This window comes from Hippocampus bargibanti, linkage group LG08 (assembly GCF_051943395.1).
Source record: "Hippocampus bargibanti isolate YZ-2025 linkage group LG08, ASM5194339v1, whole genome shotgun sequence".
In the NCBI taxonomy this organism is placed as follows: domain Eukaryota; kingdom Metazoa; phylum Chordata; class Actinopteri; order Syngnathiformes; family Syngnathidae; genus Hippocampus; species Hippocampus bargibanti.
This window is the reverse complement of record NC_142741.1, coordinates 13,656,139-13,678,986: the sequence shown is the minus strand read 5'-3', so window position 1 is coordinate 13,678,986 and position 22,848 is coordinate 13,656,139. Positions and strand designations below refer to the sequence as shown.

Below are 22,848 nucleotides of genomic sequence, written 5' to 3'. Positions count from 1 at the left end.
ACAAATCTTATGCCCAACAGCTGCTCCTCTCATCAAAACTACGGACCACCTGGATGAACTAAAAGGCCTGAAAGGAAAGTGGCCATTCCAGGAGGGCTCCAAGAACATTGAATTAACAAGACACATTTTCACTTTCTTTCTTCTTTTTTCTCCAAAGAGTAAAGAAAAAAAGGCAGCACAGTGGTGCGAGCACATTGTTTTCATACCCTCAACCTATTTCAGAGTTACTGTGTCCGCAAATAGCACAAATGTTAGGTTTGTGTTGGATTGTGTGTTTGTGGCATACAGTAGGCTACCAAACTCCGCCTACACATCACATGACAATAAAAATATGACTTTTCTCCTTTAGATTTTACACAATTAGGATTTGGGGGGTGGCTCACGATAATTGAATGGCAACTTGGAAAAAAAACTGCACTGTTTGTGGAGAATCAAATAAAGTGTGATTTGAATATGAAATCTTTATTCTTTAAAAAGGAGCAGGACTTGATTTGTAACCATTTAAACATTGCAACGGAGAGATACTTTGTAAAATGTGCTTCGGTGGCGTGGAGGGTTTACTCAAACATTGATACGTTTGATAGTTCACCCATTGAGAGACTTTATTTGCAGTACTGTTCCAAAAACGAAAACCAGCTTGGGTATTGATTAGCACAAGTAGCAAAATAGAAAACATGGTGTCAAACACATTTGTGTCACGGGCTACATTGCAGTTATGGTTTCCTCCAGGGGGCCGTCATGACTTTGAACCCAAATAAATATGTGATAGCCTCATTACAATATGTACACAAACTGATGAAAACCTGCTTTTAAAATCACAGGCCATTAAAATTGTTTGTTTAAATACAATTGCAATTAGACATTATTCAGTGGCAGTCACAATTTCTTTGTGGCAACCTGCCACAGACGAGTGGTAATGTCTCAATTTGCGGATCAGATGAATTTTGTAAATGATCGGATGCCGATCACAAAATTAACAAATCATCTGATGGAAATACTACTTTCAAGTGATGTAGACTTTATTAAAAAAAAAAAAACTTTATGGACCAAGAAATACACTCAAATGAACAAATTGCACAAAGACTAAAATGGGTGTTACTCGCCCTTTGTTATACGTTCTCGCACACACGTTAACAAACACGCAATTAAATAAAAAAAGGTATTCATATCTTCTTATTGGTTGCTGACAGTGTCTCCGGAGTGTGGCAGGATGGGGCCAGTGGCACTGATTCCTGAGTAGTGGTTGGCTGGTGCTCCTGAGCCATCACGTGTGATCTTTCTCTGTCAAACACACACACACACACACACACATACACACACGTGAAATCATACCCAGGTTATAATCGCACATACGCAGTTTACAGTATCTCACACACACATACAGAAAATGTGTTCTGACTCACATGAATGCTGCTCTGTCGTGTCTTTCCTTTCGTTTTCATATTTGTGTCATCACACTGTGAAGTGGGTGAAAACGTCGCTGTGGCACCAGGACGAATGGTGGCTAGTAGGGCAGGAAGGGCGAAAGCGGACAGGAATCGAGCCTTCAAGAGCAGGTACGCAGGATTTGAGCCCAAATGATCCTTCACCAAAGCACGCAGCGAACTTTCTACACCAAAATCAGGGAAATGACTATTAGTGACACTGTGCCCATGGACGCACATAAGCGAGTGTGCACATGCACCTGTTTGGTCAGAGGTGGTGTCAGGCCTTTTAGGGGGCATGGCCTGCGTCTGGGTAGAGCACTCGAGAAGTTGAGCAGCGGTGCCAATGAGCTGAGTTCTGTTGGCAAAGATTGCAGCAAGTGCGCTAAGGCTGCTGCTGCACGGTGGCAGGTAGGGAAGAGAAACACCTAGGCGGGGCACGGCCACGCCACCCGAGCCGCTCAGCCAGTCACTGACCACTGCCGGTGACCCGGGGAAAACAAGGGAGGCGTCAATGTTCAGACCCGACGTCTGCAAAGGCACAGGGGAGGGACCAACCCCAGATTGGGGGGGTCTGATGGCCGCACTTAACACAACATTGGGAGACTGCGGGAGCTGCACATGGCCATTGGGATCAGCAACCGAAGACAGCGTGTGGACGATGGGAGGCGGAGTCACCTGCTTGGCTCCCCCCTCCTTGGGTGTGGACTTGTGCCTTTCAGTGGCTGAAGCCTGCTGACAAACACATCAATCACAGATGCAAGAGCACCTGTGTCTGTTAAGTGTTTTGTGTTGAAATATGTATGTGTGTGTGTCTGCAGGGATGCATCTGGGAAATTTAAAAAGGGGGCCAGTTGGCCCCCGTGTGTCTGAAAAGGGGGCATAATTCTAAAATTAATGGGGCCCAATTTAACTAGCTTGCCGAAGTATCCAAAACTGATTGAAATAAATCAAAATACTTTCATTGGAGCATATTTCCAAATTGCAGATAAAAAAAACATTATTTCACTAAAATGTATTTTTCTATTATATCAACAATTTTAAGTCAAGCCAAATAATGTAATCATATATCAAATAAACAACCATTTTCTTTTTTCTTTAGTTACTACACAATCAATTCTGTGCTAGTTTTATCGTGTACGGCAGAGGTATCAAACTCTAATTCAGAGGGCTAAAATTAAAAAAAGAACATTGTCGAGGGCCAGACCAATTTCTATAAATTCATTTATGTTTTTATTATCTTTTTATTATCTTTAAGAGACAGTAAACGACTATATTAACCATCTTAACATTACAATACAATATTTACAATTACAATTGAATTTGTGCTTAAATACTGAAACCAGAAAAGGTTTAAGAAAATAAAAAAACAAAAACTGAAAAAAATATCAGGCTTCTATATCTTCAACTTTATTAATTTTAATTGTAACCTAAATCTTTTCATCACAGACCATCATGGCCAACACCTAAAATATATCTCTTTCAACTTTGAACAGACAATGGCATCAGTGAATAAAATAATGTACTATTCATTTTAGTTTTTTCACTGTTCATTTACTCTGATGCTGCACATGGGTCCAAGCCAGATATGTAGTGCGTAAATTGTTAAAACTGACAAGAATGACTGGTATAATACTGGTGTCCTTGAGAGTTTTGAAAGGCGCTTATAAATTAAATATATTATTATTATTATTACATAATAATCATAAATAAATAATAAAAAAAATAAAAAACGGCCACATAAAATGCTGAGACTTCAAGCCCCGAGTATGGCCAATGCTGCTGCATTTTCGGCAATCAAAACAGACACTTGTGGAAATATGCTGCCGCAATTGCGGGACGATTGCCACACAAGGAGGCTGCCACACATCGAGCCAGCTCCATTTTCCTTCCGTTCGTGTTTTTAAGACCCAAACGAAAAGTGGCATGGATGGCAATGCGCCTTCTATCGCTTAGCAACAGTTAAGCTTAGCTTCCTGCTCCACATCGAGAACTCCTGCCCCAGCACTGGCTGCTCTCGTATTGGCCGCACGCACATGTCGTCACAGCGTTGACGCTCGTATTAAAAATGTTTTAAATCGGGCGTCAAGGCGTCAAACGTCACCCTTGCGCAACACTCGGCGCCTCAGCGCGGACTTGCGCTCTGTCGCTGATGTCGCACGTACACAATGAATGGCTGCGCTGAAGCCACCCAGCAATGTGACATGCATCTTTAGCGATATGTGCGCTGTATCACGGTCCGGCGGGCCAGATGTAATACATACAGTGATACCTCAACTTACGAACTTAATTGGTTCCCAGTCAGTGTGGAAGGCGAAAAGTTCGTCTGCCAAACATTTATTTCCCATAAGAAACCATTAAAAATGAAAATAATCCGTTCCCAGCTCCGCGTAAAACATAATTTTCTACTCAATAAACCTTAAAACGACACTAAAATATACCTTATTTTATGTGTAATACATGTGTGATTGTATTGTAATTAAAGAAATAAACTGTACAGTATAATAAAGTCGTTTTATTTACCTTGTGATGGTCGTTGATGTAGTTGCCTCTTGATGATATCCGAGTGAAATTGCAGTACTCTCTCAGCGATACCATCACACACTGTCCCCTGCTAGCTGCTTTTAATGAATCCAAATCAACAGAAGTTTTTCAACCTCTTCTATTGCCCGAGACTGTTGCTTCAACAACTTAGAAACACTCTTAGCCACACGTAGCAATGGTCGACTTAGCATACTGGTCCTGGGACACTAAGTCACACAAACGCACACCTCGTTCGTGTTTTTTGATGATCTCCTTCTGCTCTACCGTAATTTTCTTTTGTGTCCACTTCGGCTTAAAACTAGCCTGTGATGCTTTTTTTTTCGGTCCCAAAAAAGCAAAAGTACTCCACTCGATAACAAACCACGTCTGCACTGAGGCCCTCAAAGAAAGTGGGTGTGGAAAACTAGATCGCCAGCCACTGTGGCGCTGTTCGTCCGTGTGGTTTGTTGTTCTTCTGCCGAAAACTAGTCCGCCATCCATTGTGGCGCTCCGTGTGTTTCCCGAAAAGTAGTTCGTATGACATGATCAGATTCTTGCGAATTCAATGTTCGTAAAGTGAAACATTCGTAAACTAAAGCGTTCATAAACTGAGGTATCGCTGTATTTAAAATTATCAAAATTACCAAAATTGGCCCGCGGGCCTGAGTTTGACATGTTTGGTGTACGGTAATCCAGAGAAAACAAATAGAAAACACTTAGCACAATATTTCTTACTAGTGTTTACTTAAACAAATGCTTGGAATATTTCCAATGTGCTGCAACAGCTCTGAAATAATTCCCATTAGCCACTAAATTCGTATCATTAACGGCAGTTTGCTGAAACGAATTGTCACTACCCTCCAATGTTTCATAAAAATACGAGAATGTTTGTTTGCTGCTTGTTTTTAATGTCGTTTAGAGTTTTACTCCAGTTCTCTCGCTCCATATCGCAACCATCTATGTCGATTTCGTTTGATGTAAATACTGCAATGCACCATGGGTAAATGAATATTCGATTATCTCTTTCGGCAGTTTCCGGCATATCACCACGGAAGTTAAAACCTCTGAAGGAAACCAAACAGTTTTTGATTGCTGTGTAACTATATTTGTTTATTTAGCTATTTTAACAGATGTATATCATATGTGGCGCAGATCATGTAGCTTTGCGCGGCAATCGTAATAGACGGGTGCAAGTGCTGGCGCAGTGGAATTCCAAAGTTGCGCCAGTGGCTGTCAAAATGCGTCAATGGCGCAAGGGCACGGCCCAGATGCATCCCTGTGTGTGTGTTTACAAGATGTCTGCATGTGTGAATAATAATAAATAAGTGACAATCTGACCTGCAATTGGAGGGCTTTGTGACTCAACGTTCTGCATCTTTTCCGAGTGCTGACATTTTCACCCCTGGGAACATCATCCCCCCCGCGCCTTTTCCCTGTAAGGAATGGCTTGGGGATGGAAAGGGTGTAGGCATGGTCGATGGTGACCGCGGAGGTTGATGGGCCCAAGGTGGGTGTCACCATTGAGGGCGGGGGCGGGGACACAAAGCACACAGGACGAGAGGGCGCGGGCGGCTGGAAGATGGGCGGAGTTGTGTGAGGGAGGAGGGGTCGGAGGGGTTGTAATGTCTGGAAGGACACAGGAGCATGTTCATCACCGCGTTCATCAAAATATGTCAGTCAATGGACATTGAAGTGAAAAAAGTATACCTGTGATTGGAGCATGACTGGCACGTTCAATAAAGGGGGCGCGGTCATGAGGCAGACTAACGGGGGGGATTGTGGGAGGAGGTGAACCTGTTGCAATGACCTCACTGGCTGCGTGTCTGAGGTGCGGCCTTGGATGGAGCACAACATGGCTGCCACACTCTTAGGGTTCCGGACAGGTTTCTTTGGAGCCGACCGTGGGGGTGGCAAAGAGGTCTCCCGCCGGGGCGGACCACGAAGCCTCTGTTCGGGTGACATCAGCTTCTCCCGACTCCGCCGAAGAATGACATCCTTGCAGCCCGAAAAGTCCACCATCATGGCGTGGAGGAGTAGCCTAAAGACGGGGGTTGAGCTCAACGCCGTCTTGTGCGCGAAGGCATCAGCTAGTGTGGGTACGGCTAAGCTGGGCGTGAGCACATTACCCACCCAGGGTAACACGGCTGCCTGTAGCATGTAATCCATTTCCGTGTCGGTCACGTGCCGCTTCTTTGGGCGACGGTGGTGGTTATACTTGTTAGCCTGATGACATAGGTGCAAATGAAGCTCCTCCTGCGACACCATCAGCTTGGCACCATTCGTGTGGCGCTCCACCAAACTCAACTCCCGCGGCGGTGGTCCCACCACTACCGACCGGCCAAATTTGGCCACGACCGTGGACCGGACAGACATTGGTCCTGACAAGTGGCAGTCCGGCGCCGGATCCAGCGTCACCAGCCGGGTTGTCGGGACACTGAACTCTTGACTTTCTTTCTGTGGGATCCATTCGTGGATGGGTGGGATGAAATGACACTCTTGCTCTTCCGCCTCCTGATCCTCTTTTTCACTATTTTCCTCCACTGACTCTTCTTCCTCATCTTCCTGCTTCTCGTCATCAGTGTCCATATACGAAATCTGGTCTTCAACTTTGTCTTCCTGACTGCTATCCTCCTCCTCCTCCTCTTCTCTGACTTTGCGCAGATGCTTGCTGATGACTGAGCTCATCTTGGTTTTCGCCCTCTTAACGGTATTGCTGTCCTGAGAGATCTTCGCTTTTCTTTTATTCTGTGGGAGAAAACATGCACAAATAAAATAATATGAAGACAGTTCCATGTGTGTTATGCTAACACCGAATGCCAACGTCTGTCATGTACCTTTGCAGGCTTTTTTGCTTGTCGCATCATTCTTTTCCACTGTCGAAGACACTGAGCATCACTCCGGTTTGGAATTTCTGCAGCGATCTTCGTCCAGCGACCTGGCAATGGACGAACACTCATCAGCACACACAAAATATCCACGTATGTTAGTGGCACTAGCTGTCTTGCTAACGAGGTGAGAGCGATGGACACAGACCAGCGCCGTGTTTGTCTAGTAGCTGGACGAACAGTTGGCGCTCATGGCCGTCAAAAGGTCCTTTCTTGATTCCTTCCTTCAAACAGTCCAAATATCTGGAAGACAAATAACAAACACAGCATCAGTCTCGCCTGTCCCATTAGTTTGTCGTTTGTCCTGTCAATCACATAAATCACTTCAATATAGTCTGTCCAATCGGTCTGGTCAGTCCATTCGGTCGTGTTAGTCTGGTCTATCCCGATCCTGTTTTTTCTCACCGGTCCCTGCAGGCACTGTCCGTGCGTCCTGGAACCTCCAAGCGGATTTTCCACCACATCTTCTCGCCATGGCGTGCGACTGCTCTAAGCAACAGCTGCGGAGAGAAGGAGCAAGAGAGGGGGCATATGAACTAAGGTTGGGGTATTCACACAGCAACTTTGACTCCGGTGGAGACCCTGAAAACAGCTTAAACTGGAAGAAATTTAACCCTGCTCAAAGTCAAGGCACGGGGGCCAAATCTGACCCGCTACATGATTTTATTTGGCGCGCAAAGGCAAATCAAGTGTGTGAAATTCCATGAGTCTTGCTAAAGTCCGAACCAAAATTTCAAACTGTACCATGTAAACCATAATAACTGTCATTATTTTTTACTTCAAATTTGAAAACTTGTTATTCATTAATTTGTTGTGCGCCCGAGATGGTGGGGATTAAACATTGTAATGGCTTTTCCCTCAAATTCATAACGGTCCCCGATAGGGGGCCTTAACTACAGTGTGAAAAATAAAAGAGTTGGACACCCTTGTTTTAAAGCAGGGGTGTCAGAGTCATTTTTAGCCGCGGGCCACATTGTAGTTGCGGTTTCCTCCCGAGGACCGTTATGAATTTGGGGAAGCCATTAGAATGTTTAATCACCTCCACATATTACATATAGAGCGCACAACAAATGAATGAATAACTAGTTTTCAAATCTGAAGTCAAGAATAATAGCTGTTATTGTGGTTTACGTCCAACAAGATGAAATTTTGGTTAGGATTTTAGCAAGCGTTTGATTTGCTTTCGCGGGCCGAAAAAAATTATGTGGCGGGTCGGATTTGCCTTGACTTTGACACCAGTGTTTTAAGGTGTCCGATCGAGCACAGCGTTTATTTGTCTGAAGAAGTACAAACTGGTTTTTCGATATGTCACGACCAAGGCGGGCAAATTGAATTGCGCTTTACGCATGTGCATGTTTTATTTCAATAAAACAGTGTGACCGCAAGCGGGGCTGCACCCGGGCTAACACGCTTTAAGCAGCTTTATTCTTGCGAAGGCTCTACGTAATTTACACCGGTGTAAGACATATCGCAACAAAATACATCGGTGCAGCACTGATTCAAATGTGTTCTATGTGAACAGCCCTTTTAGAAAAAGTGGACTAGACACAATTTTCAGAAGCAGTTGATGTAAGTCTTCAGCATACTTGATCTTCCTCTTTGGACCAGGATCCTTTCTTCAGTGTGGGGTCCAGAACTGAACTCCATCTGTATATTAGCTGAGGCGGGTCTCGACCCTCCATGAAGTAACTGACTGAGTAAAGGAAACAAGGAAGAGGTGTGCTCAGTGGGAGGGGGGGGTCTATGCTGTATGGCGTCACAGGTGTTCTTACTCTGTGTGTACGGTATGAAGTTTCCGATCCGCATCTTCTCAACCAACTGTGAGAGCTTCTGGTCCTCGGCGGGGGTCCAAGCACCACGCTTAAGAGAGGACGAGATGAACCTCTGGAACGTCTGCAGGCACATGAAGGCAGTGCGGCCCGTCTGATAAAACAACAAAAGTCCGTTACTGCATAACCTCACCATGATCCATCTCCTGTTTCACGGAAATCCTACCCCCAACTCCCGAGCGATGAGGTCCCAGTTGCTTTTCTTGTGTCTACCGATGACCTCCTTGAGCCGTTGAACCTCGTCGGCGCTCCAGCGGCTCTTGTTGACGGCGGGATGCAGGAAATTCTGCCAGAAGAGCCGAAGATCATCCGCCTCACGAAGACCTTCAAACTGATTCAGACGCTGTTAGCCAAGTGCCAATAAGTCCAGAGGATGAGCTTAGCGCTCACAGACAATCTTTGACGGGTGCACACACACATCGATCTTGGCGATCTTGTGCCAATCATGGTCCTCGTACTGATCCCCAAATAGCTCCTTCTCCTTTTTCACCCTGGACAATCACAGCACACCAGTGTATGAAGCTCGCCACAGAAGAACATTCAAACAGGATGTTAATCAATCAGTCATCACATGCCAAATATAAACAGAAGAACCGCCGTTTTCATATTATTGGGTTTTGGACCATTTTCTCAAAATTAGTCAGTTTGCATACAAGAAAAATGCATAAATATTTATTTATCTAAATATTTTTTGTGCTTGTATAGGATCAATACATCATTTCCTCTGAGATATAATGCTTTGGTTTGAGTGAGTTTGTCAGACATTCTAGAACAGATTCGTTTTGAAAAACAAGGTCCCACTGCAAACATGTGTGAAGTCATACTTGATGGATTCAATGTCTTTCTCCAGACTTTCAATGTGGACTTTGAGCTGCCGCTTGTCATCTTCTGATTTTCCCGATGAGGATAACTTCTGACTCAAGTAGTCCAATCTGACAAACATCAAAAGGAAAAATATGACGTTGAAGGACTGGAATGAGAAAAGATAGAACAAGGAGGAAAAGGAGAAGAGAGAAGGAGAAAGAGATCAATAACGAGAAGGTCAACCTGGACAGCTTGGGCTGGATGAGTCTCTTCAAACTATCTCTGGACACTGAGTCAATCAGCAATGTCTTTTGCCAACCATCCCCTGAACACACAACAAAGGACAATGCAGAGGATGCATTGTGCAAGTGTGCATTGATGGGGACTGATGTTCTCACATCGTTTGACTTTCAGCTTGCTGTTGTCGAGGCAGCCCTTCATCTTCATCATTCTCTCCTTTGTGTCCGAATTAGCAGGGGGACCCTTTGGGTGGACAGTGCGATGTGTTGTGATCAGTGTAAAGGTCATATGACTGAAAGGTCAAGTGATGATTAAGTGAAGACCTCACCAGGCCGGTGACTTTGTCTTTGAAGTATGGCTTCAAGAAGTGACCCAGAAATAAGGGGGCCTGCTTCGGGCACGATGAGGAGGCGGAGTCTTTATTGGATGCTTCTCTGAATGGCCCAGACAGCTGTGACAGTAGCTCCTTCTACATAATGCACACACCCGGACTTGTATAATGACTGCGGTGTGCGTGAGTATCCCTCCCTCCCTCCCTCCCTCGTGCAATTTTATTTGAGTGTGGATATGTCTTATTGTGCTTATCTGTTTGCGCCTTAGTGACCTGTTGTCGCTGGTTGTGTGACAGCAGAGTTTCGAGCTGCTTGAGCTTCTCCTGAAGGATCTGCTGGTACACCAAGTTCATCTGAAGGCATGATTCCACATTCATGGATAGACCCAGCTAATGTCAACACACATACATACAGGTGTTAAACTTTGCATGTTGTTGAGCAGTCACATGGAAAAAAAAGTTGCACGGTCCACCGACCTCACTTTCACTGCTGCTGCTGCTGTCATCTAAAGAAAAAAAACACACGATGATGACAGTGAGTTGTGCAAGCTCACCTGACAGGACATGGAAGCAGTTGGCACCTGACACAATGGTGGAGCTGTGTGGTCCCAAAACGTTCTCTAGATTCTTGATTTCCATCTCAATCTTCTGCCTCTCAGCCAGCAAACCTGCAGTTGACTGAATGTCCGCACACACATGCACACATGCCATTTATATATTAATCAGAGTCGCTGGTATTTTCGGGCACTGCAGAGGCAGTTTGTGAGAAAAACAAAGCTAGAAAAACAAACAACAATGTCAATTCTTCAATTGATTATCGTCAATTTTAATCATAGTCTTGACATGTTGACTAATTTTTGCAGCAGTATTCTGTACTTATTATGAAAACAAGTTCATGTTTCTGCTCCATTATAGCTCCATTTTCTGACATTTATTCCGTTCAATGTTGCAGTTGTGTCATGTGATAACAAATGAATTCTTCAAGATACAACCCGCTACTGGGTAATTTTAAAGATTATTTATTTCTTTATTTAATATAGCCACAAGGGGGCACAAGCCAGTGTCTTATTGTGCGGGTCCCAAGCCCAGATAAATACAGAGGGTTGTGTCAGGAAGGGCATCCGACGTAAAAAAAATTTGCCAAAACAAATATGCGAATCAAACCTCTGAATCCCATACCGGATCGGTCGAGGCCCGGGTTAACAACGGCCGCCATTGGTACTGTTGACCTTCAGGGTGCCAGTGGAAAATTGACTACTGTTAGTCGAAGAAGGAGAGGAGGGATGTGTGCCCGGAGGAAAAGAGAGAAATGGAACGCCAAGAGTATAGAACTAAGAGTAGGAACTTTGAATGTAGGAACAATGACAGGTAAAGGTAGAGAGCTGGTTGACATGATGCAGAGAAGGAAGGTAGACATACTGTGTGTCCAGGAGACCAGGTGGAAAGGGAGCAAGGCTAGAAGCTTAGGGTCAAAGAGTTGGGGTTATCTTAAAAGAGGAGTTTGTTAGGAATGTCTTAGAAGTAAAAAGAGTATCAGATAGAATGATGAGTCTGAAGCTAGAAATTGAAGGCGTGATGTTCAATGTTGTTTGTGGTTATGCCCCACAAGTAGGATGTGAGCTGGCAAAGAAAGAGAAATTTTGGTTGGACTTTGACGAAGTCATACAGAACATCCCGAGAAGTGAGAGGGTTGTAATTGGTGGAGACTTCAATAGACATGTTGGCGCAGGAAACAAAGATGATGAGGAGGTGATGGGCAGGTTTGGATTCCAGATGAGGAACGCTGAAGGACAGATGGTGGTTGACTTTGCTAAGAGAATGGAAATGGCTATTGTGAATACTTTCTTTAAGAAGAGACAGGAACATAGGGTGACCTATAGGAGTGGAGGCAGAAGTACGCAGGTAAGACTACATTTTGTGTCAACGGCGCCATCTAAAGGAAATCAGTGACTGCAAAGTAGTGGTTGGTGAGAGTGTAGCCCAGGGGTGGGCAAACTTTTTGACTCGCTGGCCGCAATGGGTTCTAAAATTTGACAGAGGGGCCGGGCCAGCAGCATTTGGAGGGAGTGTTTGGGCCGGAAATACTACACCTAAAGAATTAAAGGACAACCGACGCCTCCGAACAAGTTATGTCCATAATTTATAAAATCACTTCTAATTGTCATGATATAGTTGGCGACCAACGGGGGGCGCTGTCGGCCCCGCCTGCACCTGCACAGGTGCTGGTCGTCCCGATCAGATTGGCGACCAACGGGTGCTGGTCGTTTTAATCACTGACACTTAAAAGGACACTCGGCACGACCATCCGGTGTCGGTTCATTGTTTGCTGCATGTTTGCTGCTGACGTCGCTACCCGTTGGTCGCCAATCTGATCAGGACGACAAGCAGACAGCGCCCCCCGTTGGTCGCCAACCAGATCATGACACAAATGACTTCGTCTGGGCGTATTTTACAAAGATTCCACAGCATATAGCTATAGTTTACGTTTTAAGACTCACGCTGAATATTCATGAAGTCTTGTTTTTGAGTTGATGACGATCCCCATGTGACGTCACGTTTGGACCGCCCCTGACAGAGAAAGCGACACACAATGCATTTTGCGGTACTTTGTTTGGTCTGAAAACTTCGACTATTTAACTAACACTACTATTTGATACTAGTTGACACAAATTCCCAGCAGACAAATCAGCCCATTTCCAACGGAGCTTGGGCGCCATCTTCTGCATTTTCTGGGTACTACATTGCTGTCATTGACGGCTCGAATTGACATGGGAGGACTCCTTGAATCAATTGCAAACATTTATGCTTTCCTCTTCAGAACTATTTGAATCATATTCATAACTGGATGAGTAACAAGAAAGCATCTTCTCCGAATCTGAAGTTATTGTTTTGATTCTCGAGCAAGGCAAGACATCTTGGCGTGACGTCATGAACAAGAGGGTGGGACCTTCTGAAACTGGCCATTTCCGGATTCATTTTGAAGTCATTTTTATTGGTGTTTTTCATTTGACTAAAAATATCAGCCTGTGTGTTTTGGGTATTTTAGATGCTATAAAATGTTTTTCTGATGTCAGTAGGAAACAAAAAAAAATGGTGCCAGTTGTCCTTTAAACGTAGTGTGTACAAACCTCATAGCACAGTAAGAACACTACTACCCAATTTATTAACTGTCTTTCAAATGTGAAACATATCCCTGATCAATTAATAAATTTGTCTCAAGGAATATGCAAGATATGGCATTTACAGACTATTTCGCAGATACTGGGAGGAGGAAATGGAAATAGATTAAAATAACATATGCACTGTGATTTATCAAGATTGCGTCTGTTTTTAATAAGTTTCAATCAACGGTGCAAAGTTAAGAAATCAACATTTATTGAAAAAATTAATCACTTTCAACATTCAAAATATATTCCACAACGAAATATTCAAGCTCAATAATACCTACTTGTGTTAAACTCCGCTAAATCATGGATGGATTGTCCTGACCGCACGCTCAACAAACTCGCCACGGACGCCCTCGCCTTCACGCGCAAATAGTACACGTGTACCGTCGTCAAGCATACAGACATAGGCTACCTGCAGTTGAAATTTGCATACTCGGAACGGCAGCCAATCAGAAGTCTGCTTCTTTCTTCCGGACTTTCCCAAGCATTATAAGGTTATTTGCATATCATTTTCCAAAATAGATGCACAGAACCTCAGCCCAGAAGAAAGATTCAAAAGAAGCTAACAACATGTGTGACGCTAAAAAACATAAATTTATATCAAACCATGACTGTAAAGTGTACGTGAGAGTTATGAAAGGGGCTTAGTGGCTTGTAGCTAGCAATGCAAACATTGCATTGTGCTCCATGGTGACAAATGACTACTGCAGCGCAATCTGCAGTCTTGGACATTTACCGTAAATTAAGGTAACATTTGTGGTAGGTACAGCCTTAATGAATATAAAAAAATTAATACTTTGTGTCTGTTTTTATTTGCGATTGCTGGTCTTATCGTGTTTCAAGTTGTGAAAAACGGGGCAGGCAACTTTTCAGAGTTTGTCACGAGTTTCAGACACTGTTTTTACTATAATTTGGACAAGTTCGGCGGGGCGGATTAAAAAGCCGATACAAAAGGAATATATGTGTGTGAATGAGAGGGATCCCAGTGCAAGAGTGATCCTACAGGGAGAAGAGATAAAGAAGGTGGAGGATTATACTTTACATATATATGAAGACTAAGTACTTGGGGTCAACTGTCCAGAGCAATGGAGAGTGTGGAAAAGAGGTGAAGAAGCGTGTCCAGGCAGGTCAGGTGTGATGTGTGATAGGAGGGTTTCAGCTAGGATGAAAGGAAAGGTGTATAAAACGAGAAAGAAAGAAAACTGTATAAAACGGCGATGAGACCAGCCATGATGTTTGGACTAGAGACGGTGCCACTGAAGAAAAGACAGGAAGCAGAGCTGGAGGAAGCAGAGATGAAGATGTTGATTCTTTGGGAATGACCAGGTGGTATTGGATCAGGAATGTGTCCATCAGAGGGACAACTCATTTTAAAGGTTTTGGAGAGAAAGTCAGAGAGGCCAGACTGAGATGGTTTGAACATGTCCAGAGGAGAGAGAGTGACTATATCGGGAGAAGAATGCTGAGCCTTGAACTGCCAGGCAGGAGACCAAGAGGAAGACCGAAGAGGAGGTTTATGGATGTGGTCAAAGAGGACAGGAAGGTAGCTGGTGTGAGAGAAGAGGATGCACAAAACCGGGATAGATGGAGGACATTGATTCACTGTGGCGACCCCTGAGGGGAAAAGCCGAGAGGAAAAGAAGATTTCTTTCTTTATTTATTTATGTAGTTATTTGTTCATTTGTTTGTGAATTTCGCTTACAACTCAACTCTCTCAGTCCCTGAACTCAACTTTATTTATCGAGCAGTTTCCAACATCCAACGCTGGACACAAAGTGGCTAAGATGGAGCAATTATCATATACACAACAATAAAGCAGAGCAAACATAAAATTTTCAAGTTTTTAATGCCTCTTGAGTTGAGGTTTCTCCCCAGGGGGGCCTTGTCTAATCTTGTGTAAAATTTGATGAGTTTTCAGCAACGGCGGAACCAACACAATCACAGATGATGATGATGATGATGATGATGATGATGAGTTTCACCATGTGCAAAAATTGGGGTGCATGTATGTATGTGTACGTCTGAACCCGAGCATCTTACCTGCCCCGCCTCCTGCTCTGTGTCCACACTGGATTCATCATCTAATTGAGAAAATACATTACCAGCTGGTGGTGTATGTTTGAATGCATCATCAACATGAAGTGAGAGACACACACACTTTCTATTTTTAAGTTAGCTCATCTCCAATGGGAAAAACCACACAAAGCCAATTAAAATTTGATTTTTTCATTCCTTTCATAACTTTGCTGCTGTGAAATGTACATTTCTCCACTGCGACTAACAAAGGCAAATCCAATCCAATCCAATCCAAAAGCATCAAAAGCGAAAAGATAACCTGAGTCATCGCTGCTGACTTGTTGTAGTTCAGTGTTGCTGACGCACAGACATCTTTCTAAAAGTTCCACTTGCTGCTGGATCCTCTCTCTCTGCTTGCACAATGACATGACTATGCGCACGGACACACGCACACACGCACATACGCACACACGGACACACACACACACACGGACACTCACAGAAAAAAAGAGTCTTATTAGGAGTAAATGATACAGATTGTACAGATCCTGTACTTTGTTACTACATAATAGACACGTAACCATACATCCATTTAATCAATATAGCCATGGGTCTGACCCATGATCAAGCGGCATCGATAGCCGCACATCCACAAATCATTTTTCTAAGTAATTAAATGATTGAATACGTCTGTGTAAGCTCTCAGTCATACAGGAGTGGTCCATCGATGAAAAGGTTTCTTCAGCCGTCATCTGTACTTCTTGGAAGGTGTCGAACGTTTCACTTCTCATCCAAGAAACTTCGTCAGCAAACTAAAGGCCCTATATATATATATATCCCTACTGTCCAGACATGGCGGTGCCGGACTCTGCTATGATAGGTCCCTGCTCTCAGGTTGGGGGGAGCAGAGGACTACTCCCTACCACTCCACTGATTGTTCCTATTGTCCTGACTAACAACTGGCCTGAATGCCCCACTTCCACCGGTATCACCTCATCAATATTCCTAATCCTATTTTGCCCAAGTAGGCTGTTGTACGAACGATCCAAATTGAACCTCACTCCACCAAACCGGTTTAATGAAAGATTTTGTTGTTTTATGAAAATTGCTTCTTTTACTCCCCTTTCAAACCATCTATGTTCTTTCGCTAAGATTTTAACCTCATTGTCGTCAAATGAGTGGTTGCTAGCTTTTAGGTGCATATGTACTGCCGATTGAGGCCCACTAGTATTATCCCTGCTATGTTGATAAAGTCTTTTTTCAGAATTTGTTTAGTCTCCCCAATGTACTGCTCTTTACAATTTTCATTCTTACAATGTATTGAATAAACTACATTACTTTGTTTTTCATTTGGTAGCCTATCTTTTGGATGCACTAATTTCTGCTTTAATGTGTTTATAGGTTTGAAATAAGTAGGAATTTTGTGTTGCCAAAGGACTCTTTGTAGTTTTTCAGAAACTCCTGCAATGTAAGGTACTGCTACTCCTCTCCTTTTTGTATCTTGAGAATAATTTGTTTCATTCCCTATTCTTTCTTACTGACATTTGTTGAATGACCACTGAGGGTACCCACAGTTAGTGAGTGCTCGCCTGATATGTTTTGACTCCTTTTCTCTCCCTTCAACGCTTGTTGGTATTAGTTTAGCCCTATGCTGGAGGGTTCTGATAACTCCTAGTTTGTGTTGTAAAGGGTGGTTAGAATCGAAAAGTAAGTATTGGTCAGTGTGCGTAGCCTTCCTAAAGACTTCTGTTTTTAGCGCTCTGTCCTCTTTTATAATTACTTTACAATCCAAAAAGGCTAGTTGGTTCTCTTTAATGACCTCACGAGTAAATTTAATGTTGATGTCTACCGAGTTGAGGTGATCTGTGAAGGATTGAATTTCTTGTTTTTTACTTATGACAAAACTGTCCTCGTCCACATATCTAAACCAGTGTCTAGGTTTTGTCCCCGGGAAGGATGTGAGGGCCTGTTTCTCCATCTCTTCCATGTGCAGATTAGCCACCATGGGTGAAACTGGTGAGCCCATAGCACAACCATGAATTTGTTTGTAGAATGTTTCCTAAATTGAAAATACGTAGTAAACTAACAGTAAGACTTTAGTTTGCTGACGAAGTTTCTTGGATAAGAAGCGAAACGTCCGACACCTTCAAAGAAGTACAGATGACGGCTGAAGAAATCTTTTCATCGATGAATGATTCAATCAATATAGTCATTAAACTGATTTTATATACAACATTCTCAAAGGCCTTTCATTTTAAATTATGTGTGAATATTATTTTTAATCGACTTAGATTTGTTTTTCGCTCGTACACGTCATCATGGAGGTTTACGCCATGCACAACATAAAGAGCAAATAATAGATAAACATAGATCATCCCCACCAACAAATCTGCAGAAGCGCAGACCATGTGTGGCCCTAACACTGGCCCATTATCTGTAAAGATCACAGATCTAATATGACCTGTTGCGATTTGAGCCGACAGTTAATTAATTAATTATGCATGAAAGATGCTGTTTAGTGTCCTAATTAGGGCAAATGTTCACAATTGAATGGTATAATGGTATATGACAATGTGAGAAGTATAAGGAAGATGCCAGAGCTGCTCTGTGAATGATCTTATATCAAAAGTATTGAAACACAAGTTAAAAACAGACATTTGTTGTTTACAATAATGGTCGCATGAAAATCTACTGTAAAAATGTGTGTCCAACAAAAACATGGACATAGTCAAAACCATTTATAGTGTTGCAAAATATAGTTTAGAATACAGTAAAGTCTCGTTATATCGCTATTCAAGGGAGTCCGAAAAAATATCGATATAACTGGGACTATCGATATATCCGACCCTGTTTGCATGTAATTTTCTCCGTGCGTGCATAGAAATAGTATCGATATAACCGGGACTATCGATATATCCGATATCGATATAACGAGACTTTACTGTATATTTTTCTATACAGTACTTCTGAAATTTTGAAAGAAACTGGTCTACCTACTTTGCCGGGTGCTGTGGTGTGATGCAGTAGTTACAATGCCTTGCAAAAGTATTCGCCCCCCTTGAAACTTGCAACCTTTCGCGACATTTTAGGCTCCAAACATAAAGATATAAAATGTATTTTTTTTGTCTAGAATCAACAAGTGGGACACAAGCGTGAAGTGAAACAGAATTTATTGGATAATTTAAACTTTTTTAACAAATAAAAAAACTGAAAAGTGGGGCGTGCAATATTATTCAGCCCCCTTGCATTAATACTTTGTAGTGCCACCTTTTATAATAATAATAATAATAATAATAATAATAATACATTTAAATTATAAGTGCCTTTCAAAACTCTCAAGGACACTTTACAGTCACAGGATATTTTTTCTGAGTAGCGGCAGCCACACGCGCCAGCGTTCACTCAACCCGGAAGTAACAAGTAAAAAAAAATACAAATAAATAACAAATAATATGACAACACAAAGACACAGAGAGTCATTAATTCTTCAGCACTTTTTGTCCCTTCTTTGTGACATGAAGCAGTAATGAAAGAAGAGAGGATCAAAGCGTCCTTTCAGTAGTGGATCAGAAACATCATGGTGGAATGTGCATGTCGACTACAAGCTAAATGTTGAAAGCAAACACTACAAAAACATTCAAAACAGTGTTAGAAACCTTACATTCTCTTCTTTCATCAGAAAAAAATGAGTTAATTCCTAAATTATATGGGTCTGAAGTTGTATGAACTTTAAAGGACAACCGACGTCTCCGGACAAGTTGTGTCCATAATTTGTAAAATGGCTTCAAATGACTTCTACTTAGCGTATTTTACAAAGATTCCACCGCATACAGCTATATTTTACGTTTTAAGGCTCTTGCTGAATATTCCGGAAGTCTTGTTTTTGAGTTTGTAAGGAGTCCGTACGTGACGTCACTGAAGGAATACCCTTGACCGAAAAAAAGGACACATTGTAGCAGTCCTTCCATCACGTCAATGCTTGTTTGGTCTGAAAACCTCGTGTTGCACCAGAAAGAGCCAGAGGAGAGCGTCCAAGCTCCATGTAAGGAATTTAGCAGCCTGTGGAAACGGGCTGATTAATTCCTCACAGGAGCTCAGTGGCCATTTTCTGCCTCTTTTTGGGTGAGACATTTCCCCCCAATGTTGCCTCAAAATGGCACGGAATAAATTATTTAATTGATTGCAAACATGTATGCTTTCCTCTTCAGAACTATTTGAATCATATTCATAACTGGATGTGTAACAAGAAAGCATATTCTCCAAATCTGAAGCCATTGTTTTGATTCTCCAGCAATGCAAGACGTCTGGGCGTGACGTCACAAACTGGGGGCGGGACTTTCTGAAAATGTCCAATTCGCAGCTCAATTTTTTGCAGACACTTTAAGTCATTTTTATTGGTGTTTCACATTTGAATAAAAATATCATACTGCGTGTTTGGGGTATTTTAGATGCTATAAAACGTTTATCTGATGTCAGTTACGAAACAAAAAAGTGACGCCGGTTGTCCTTTAAATGAGGGTGTCTGTCCAAAATACAATACTTTTTTGAGCCAAGGCACATTTTTTACATTGGATTTTTTTTTGCTGCACACCACGAACCAAAAATGTAATAAAATGACAATCTGAACAGTATATTTAATTACAATATAATTTCTCAAATTATTTATACTCAGTCATTGTGAAACTACGAGGCAACTCGCTTTCAGCGCTTTCTCATTTACCTTTGTGGCTTTTCTCATAAAGGTTGCCTGGTTCTCTGTATTGACACGCACGCGAACAAAATAGTCTGTCGGCTTGTTTTGGAGCGTCTGGTGTTTCGTTTGGAGCTGCCATTAAAACTTGCTCGGCACCATGGCAATGTTGGATAGCTTCTCGCCACACACCAGGCATCATGGAGTAGGTGCCATCTCATCGCAGGTGAAAGTAAATCCAGATGAAAGGTAGCTTTCACCACTAATACTCGGGCCTTCATCCAGTCCAGAATCTTGTACAGGGCCCAATTTGGAGTTTGCAGTTGGACTTTTTAAAAACTTCTCCATGATTGTCACCACAGCGTCTCACGTGCTCCAATTACAGCGGCAAGTCGTTGGGGTATGTTTCTATCAGTTTTGCACATCGAGAGACTGACATTCTTGCCCATTCTTCTTTGCAAAAAAAGCTTGAGCTCAGTGAGGCTGGATGGAGTGTTTGTCAACAGCAGTCTTGTGTCAGGAAGGGCATCCGACGTAAAAGCTGGACCAAAACAAACATGCGTATCATACCTCTGAAGATGGAGGTTACTGATTCGCTGTGGCGACCCCTTGAAGGGAAAAGCCGAAAGGAAAAGAAGAAGTCTTCAGCAGCTCCTTCTACAGATTCACAATTGGATTCAGGTCTGGACTTTGACTTGGCCATTCTAACACCTGGATACGTTTATTTTTGAAGCATTCCATTGTAGATTTGGCTTCATGTTTTGGATCATTGTCCCGTTGGAAGATAAATCTCAGTCCCAGTTTCAGGGCTTGTGCAGATACCAACAGGTTTCCTTCCAGAATGTTCCTCTATTTGGCTCCAGCCATCTTCCTGTAAATTTTAACCATCTTCCCAGTCCTTGCTGAAGAAAAGCAGGCCCAAACCATGCTGCTGCCACCACCATGTTTGACAGTGGTGTGGGTGATGAGCTGTGTTGCTTTTACGCCAAACATATCGTTTTGCATTGTGGCCAAAAAGTTCGATTTTGGTTTCATCTGACCAGAGCACGTTCCACATGTTTGGTGTCCCTCAGGTGGCTTTTGGCAAACTTTAAACGAGACTTTTTATGGATATCTTTGAGAAATGGCTTTCTTCTTGCCACTCTTCCATAAAGGCCAGATTTGTGCAGTGTACAACTAATTGTTGTCCTATGGACAGACTCTCCCACCTCAGCTGTAGATATCTGCAGTTTATTCAGAGTGGTCATGGGCCTCTTGGCCTGATCTCTGATCAGTTTTCTCCTTGTTTGAAAAGAAAGTTTGGAGGGACGACCGGGTCTTGGTAGATTTGCTGTCGTCTGATGCTCCATCCATTTCAATATGATGGCTTGCACTGTGCGCCTTGAGATGTTTAAAGCTTGGGAAATCTGTTTGTATCAAATCCGGCTTTAAAGTTCTCCATAACATCGATGAAAAGGTTTCTTCAGCCGTCATCTGTACTTCTTTTCATCGATGGACCACTCCCGTATGACTGAGAGCTTACGTGCTTCTCCACAACAGTATCTCGGACCTGCCTGGCGTGTTCCTTGGTTTTCATGATGCTCTCTGCACTACAAACAGAACCCTGAGACTGTCACAGAGCAGGTGCATTTATAGGGAGACTTGGTTACACACAGATGGATTCTATTTATCATCATCAGTCAGTGAGGACAACATTGGATCATTCAGAGATTATCACTGAACTTCTGCAGTGAGTTTGCTGCACTTGCGACACTTCTTAAAGGGGCAGAATAAAATTGCACGCCCCATTTGTCAGTTTTTTTTTTTTTTTAAAAAAACTTTACACTATCCAATAAATGTTGTTCCACTTCACGATTGTGTGCCACTTGTTTTCGATCTTGACAAAAAAATAAATACATTTATGTTTGAAGCCTGAAATGTGGCGAAAGGTTGCAAGATTCAAGGCGGCCGGATACTTTTGCAAGGCACTGTAGAAGAACAAACACGGACACTACACTGTACGCGCGCGCGGTTTCATGCCGTCAATCCCTTGCACACGCACAAACACACATTCATTCATTACAGTATTCAAAAACACTTAATGTTCCCACCACATTATCTAGACACACAACAGTTCATTGCAGTATTAAAAAAATATTTTCTGTTAAGAGAGTGCACAATTATTGTTTGTAGGTTATGAAAGACGTACCTTTATGTGCAGTTTGTACTTATTTTGACGACGTTCAATCAACGTTGTCTGGGTTTAGTAGTTTACCATATTTCCCAGCAGGCTTTGCGTCAAAACAAAAAAAAAACGACCCCGCAACATGGTGACTGAGCTCCGCGTCACAATCACCGCGCCCAAAGAACCTTTACGATAGAACAAACATTTACAAAAACGTACAGGGAAAAACCTCACACAGACACAAAAACAACAGTGACTCCCTTCGCCACTATTCGAATCACTTCCTTATTCATCACCTCCGGTAGTAAACTGTTTACTTCCGGGTGTGGTTCTCCAGTCTTTAATTATTATAGTTATTATTATTAATTTAGGATGCGTTTTATAAAATCTGACGATAATATTATTAATCTCAAATAATAAAAAAGTAATTACATAAATTACATTTTAATTGAGAAAAATCTGTCACTGAAAACACGTGGGTTGGGGTTCATGGGCCGTTACGCAAAGAAGGGGGAGGCAGCTGACAGGTTCTGTCAGCTTCATTGGGGTTGTGATTCAAAGGACAACCGACACCATTTTTTTGTTCCTTAACTGACATCAGAAAAGCTTTTTATAGCATCTAAAATACCCAAAACACGCAGGCTGATATTTTTGGTCAAATGCACCAATAAAAATGATTTAAAGTGTCGTCTGTGTAAGCTCTCAGTCGTACAGGAGTGGTCCATCGATGAGAAGTTTTCTCCAGTCGTCATCTGTACTTTTTGAAGGTGTCGGA

At 42.6% G+C, this 22,848-nt stretch overlaps 1 protein-coding gene across 3 annotated transcripts; it reads right to left on the bottom strand.

Annotated features, from left to right (window-relative positions):
* Positions 1 to 1,025: 1,025 nt before the first annotated feature.
* snapc4 (small nuclear RNA activating complex, polypeptide 4) lies at positions 1,026 to 22,349 on the bottom strand. 3 transcript variants are annotated; one of them, XM_089002535.1, is made up of 22 exons: positions 22,098 to 22,349; positions 15,539 to 15,649; positions 15,244 to 15,284; positions 10,618 to 10,714; positions 10,514 to 10,542; positions 10,310 to 10,426; positions 10,034 to 10,174; positions 9,864 to 9,948; positions 9,709 to 9,790; positions 9,486 to 9,593; positions 9,080 to 9,152; positions 8,828 to 8,992; positions 8,605 to 8,755; positions 8,419 to 8,525; positions 7,238 to 7,332; positions 6,981 to 7,075; positions 6,782 to 6,882; positions 5,655 to 6,692; positions 5,286 to 5,573; positions 1,685 to 2,159; positions 1,404 to 1,609; positions 1,026 to 1,281 (listed from the first exon to the last, which is right to left on the bottom strand). In XM_089002535.1, exons 2-22 carry the CDS (start codon positions 15,645 to 15,647, stop codon positions 1,174 to 1,176), a joined length of 3,711 nt encoding a protein of 1,236 aa, XP_088858661.1. In that variant the 5' UTR covers positions 15,648 to 15,649; positions 22,098 to 22,349; the 3' UTR covers positions 1,026 to 1,173. The 3 variants fall into 3 exon arrangements, with proteins under 3 accessions (XP_088858661.1, XP_088858659.1, XP_088858660.1); XM_089002533.1 differs by lacking the exon at positions 22,098 to 22,349 and having other exon boundaries at positions 15,539 to 15,997; XM_089002534.1 differs by lacking the exon at positions 22,098 to 22,349 and having other exon boundaries at positions 1,685 to 2,156; positions 15,539 to 15,997.
* Positions 22,350 to 22,848: the final 499 nt, after the last annotated feature.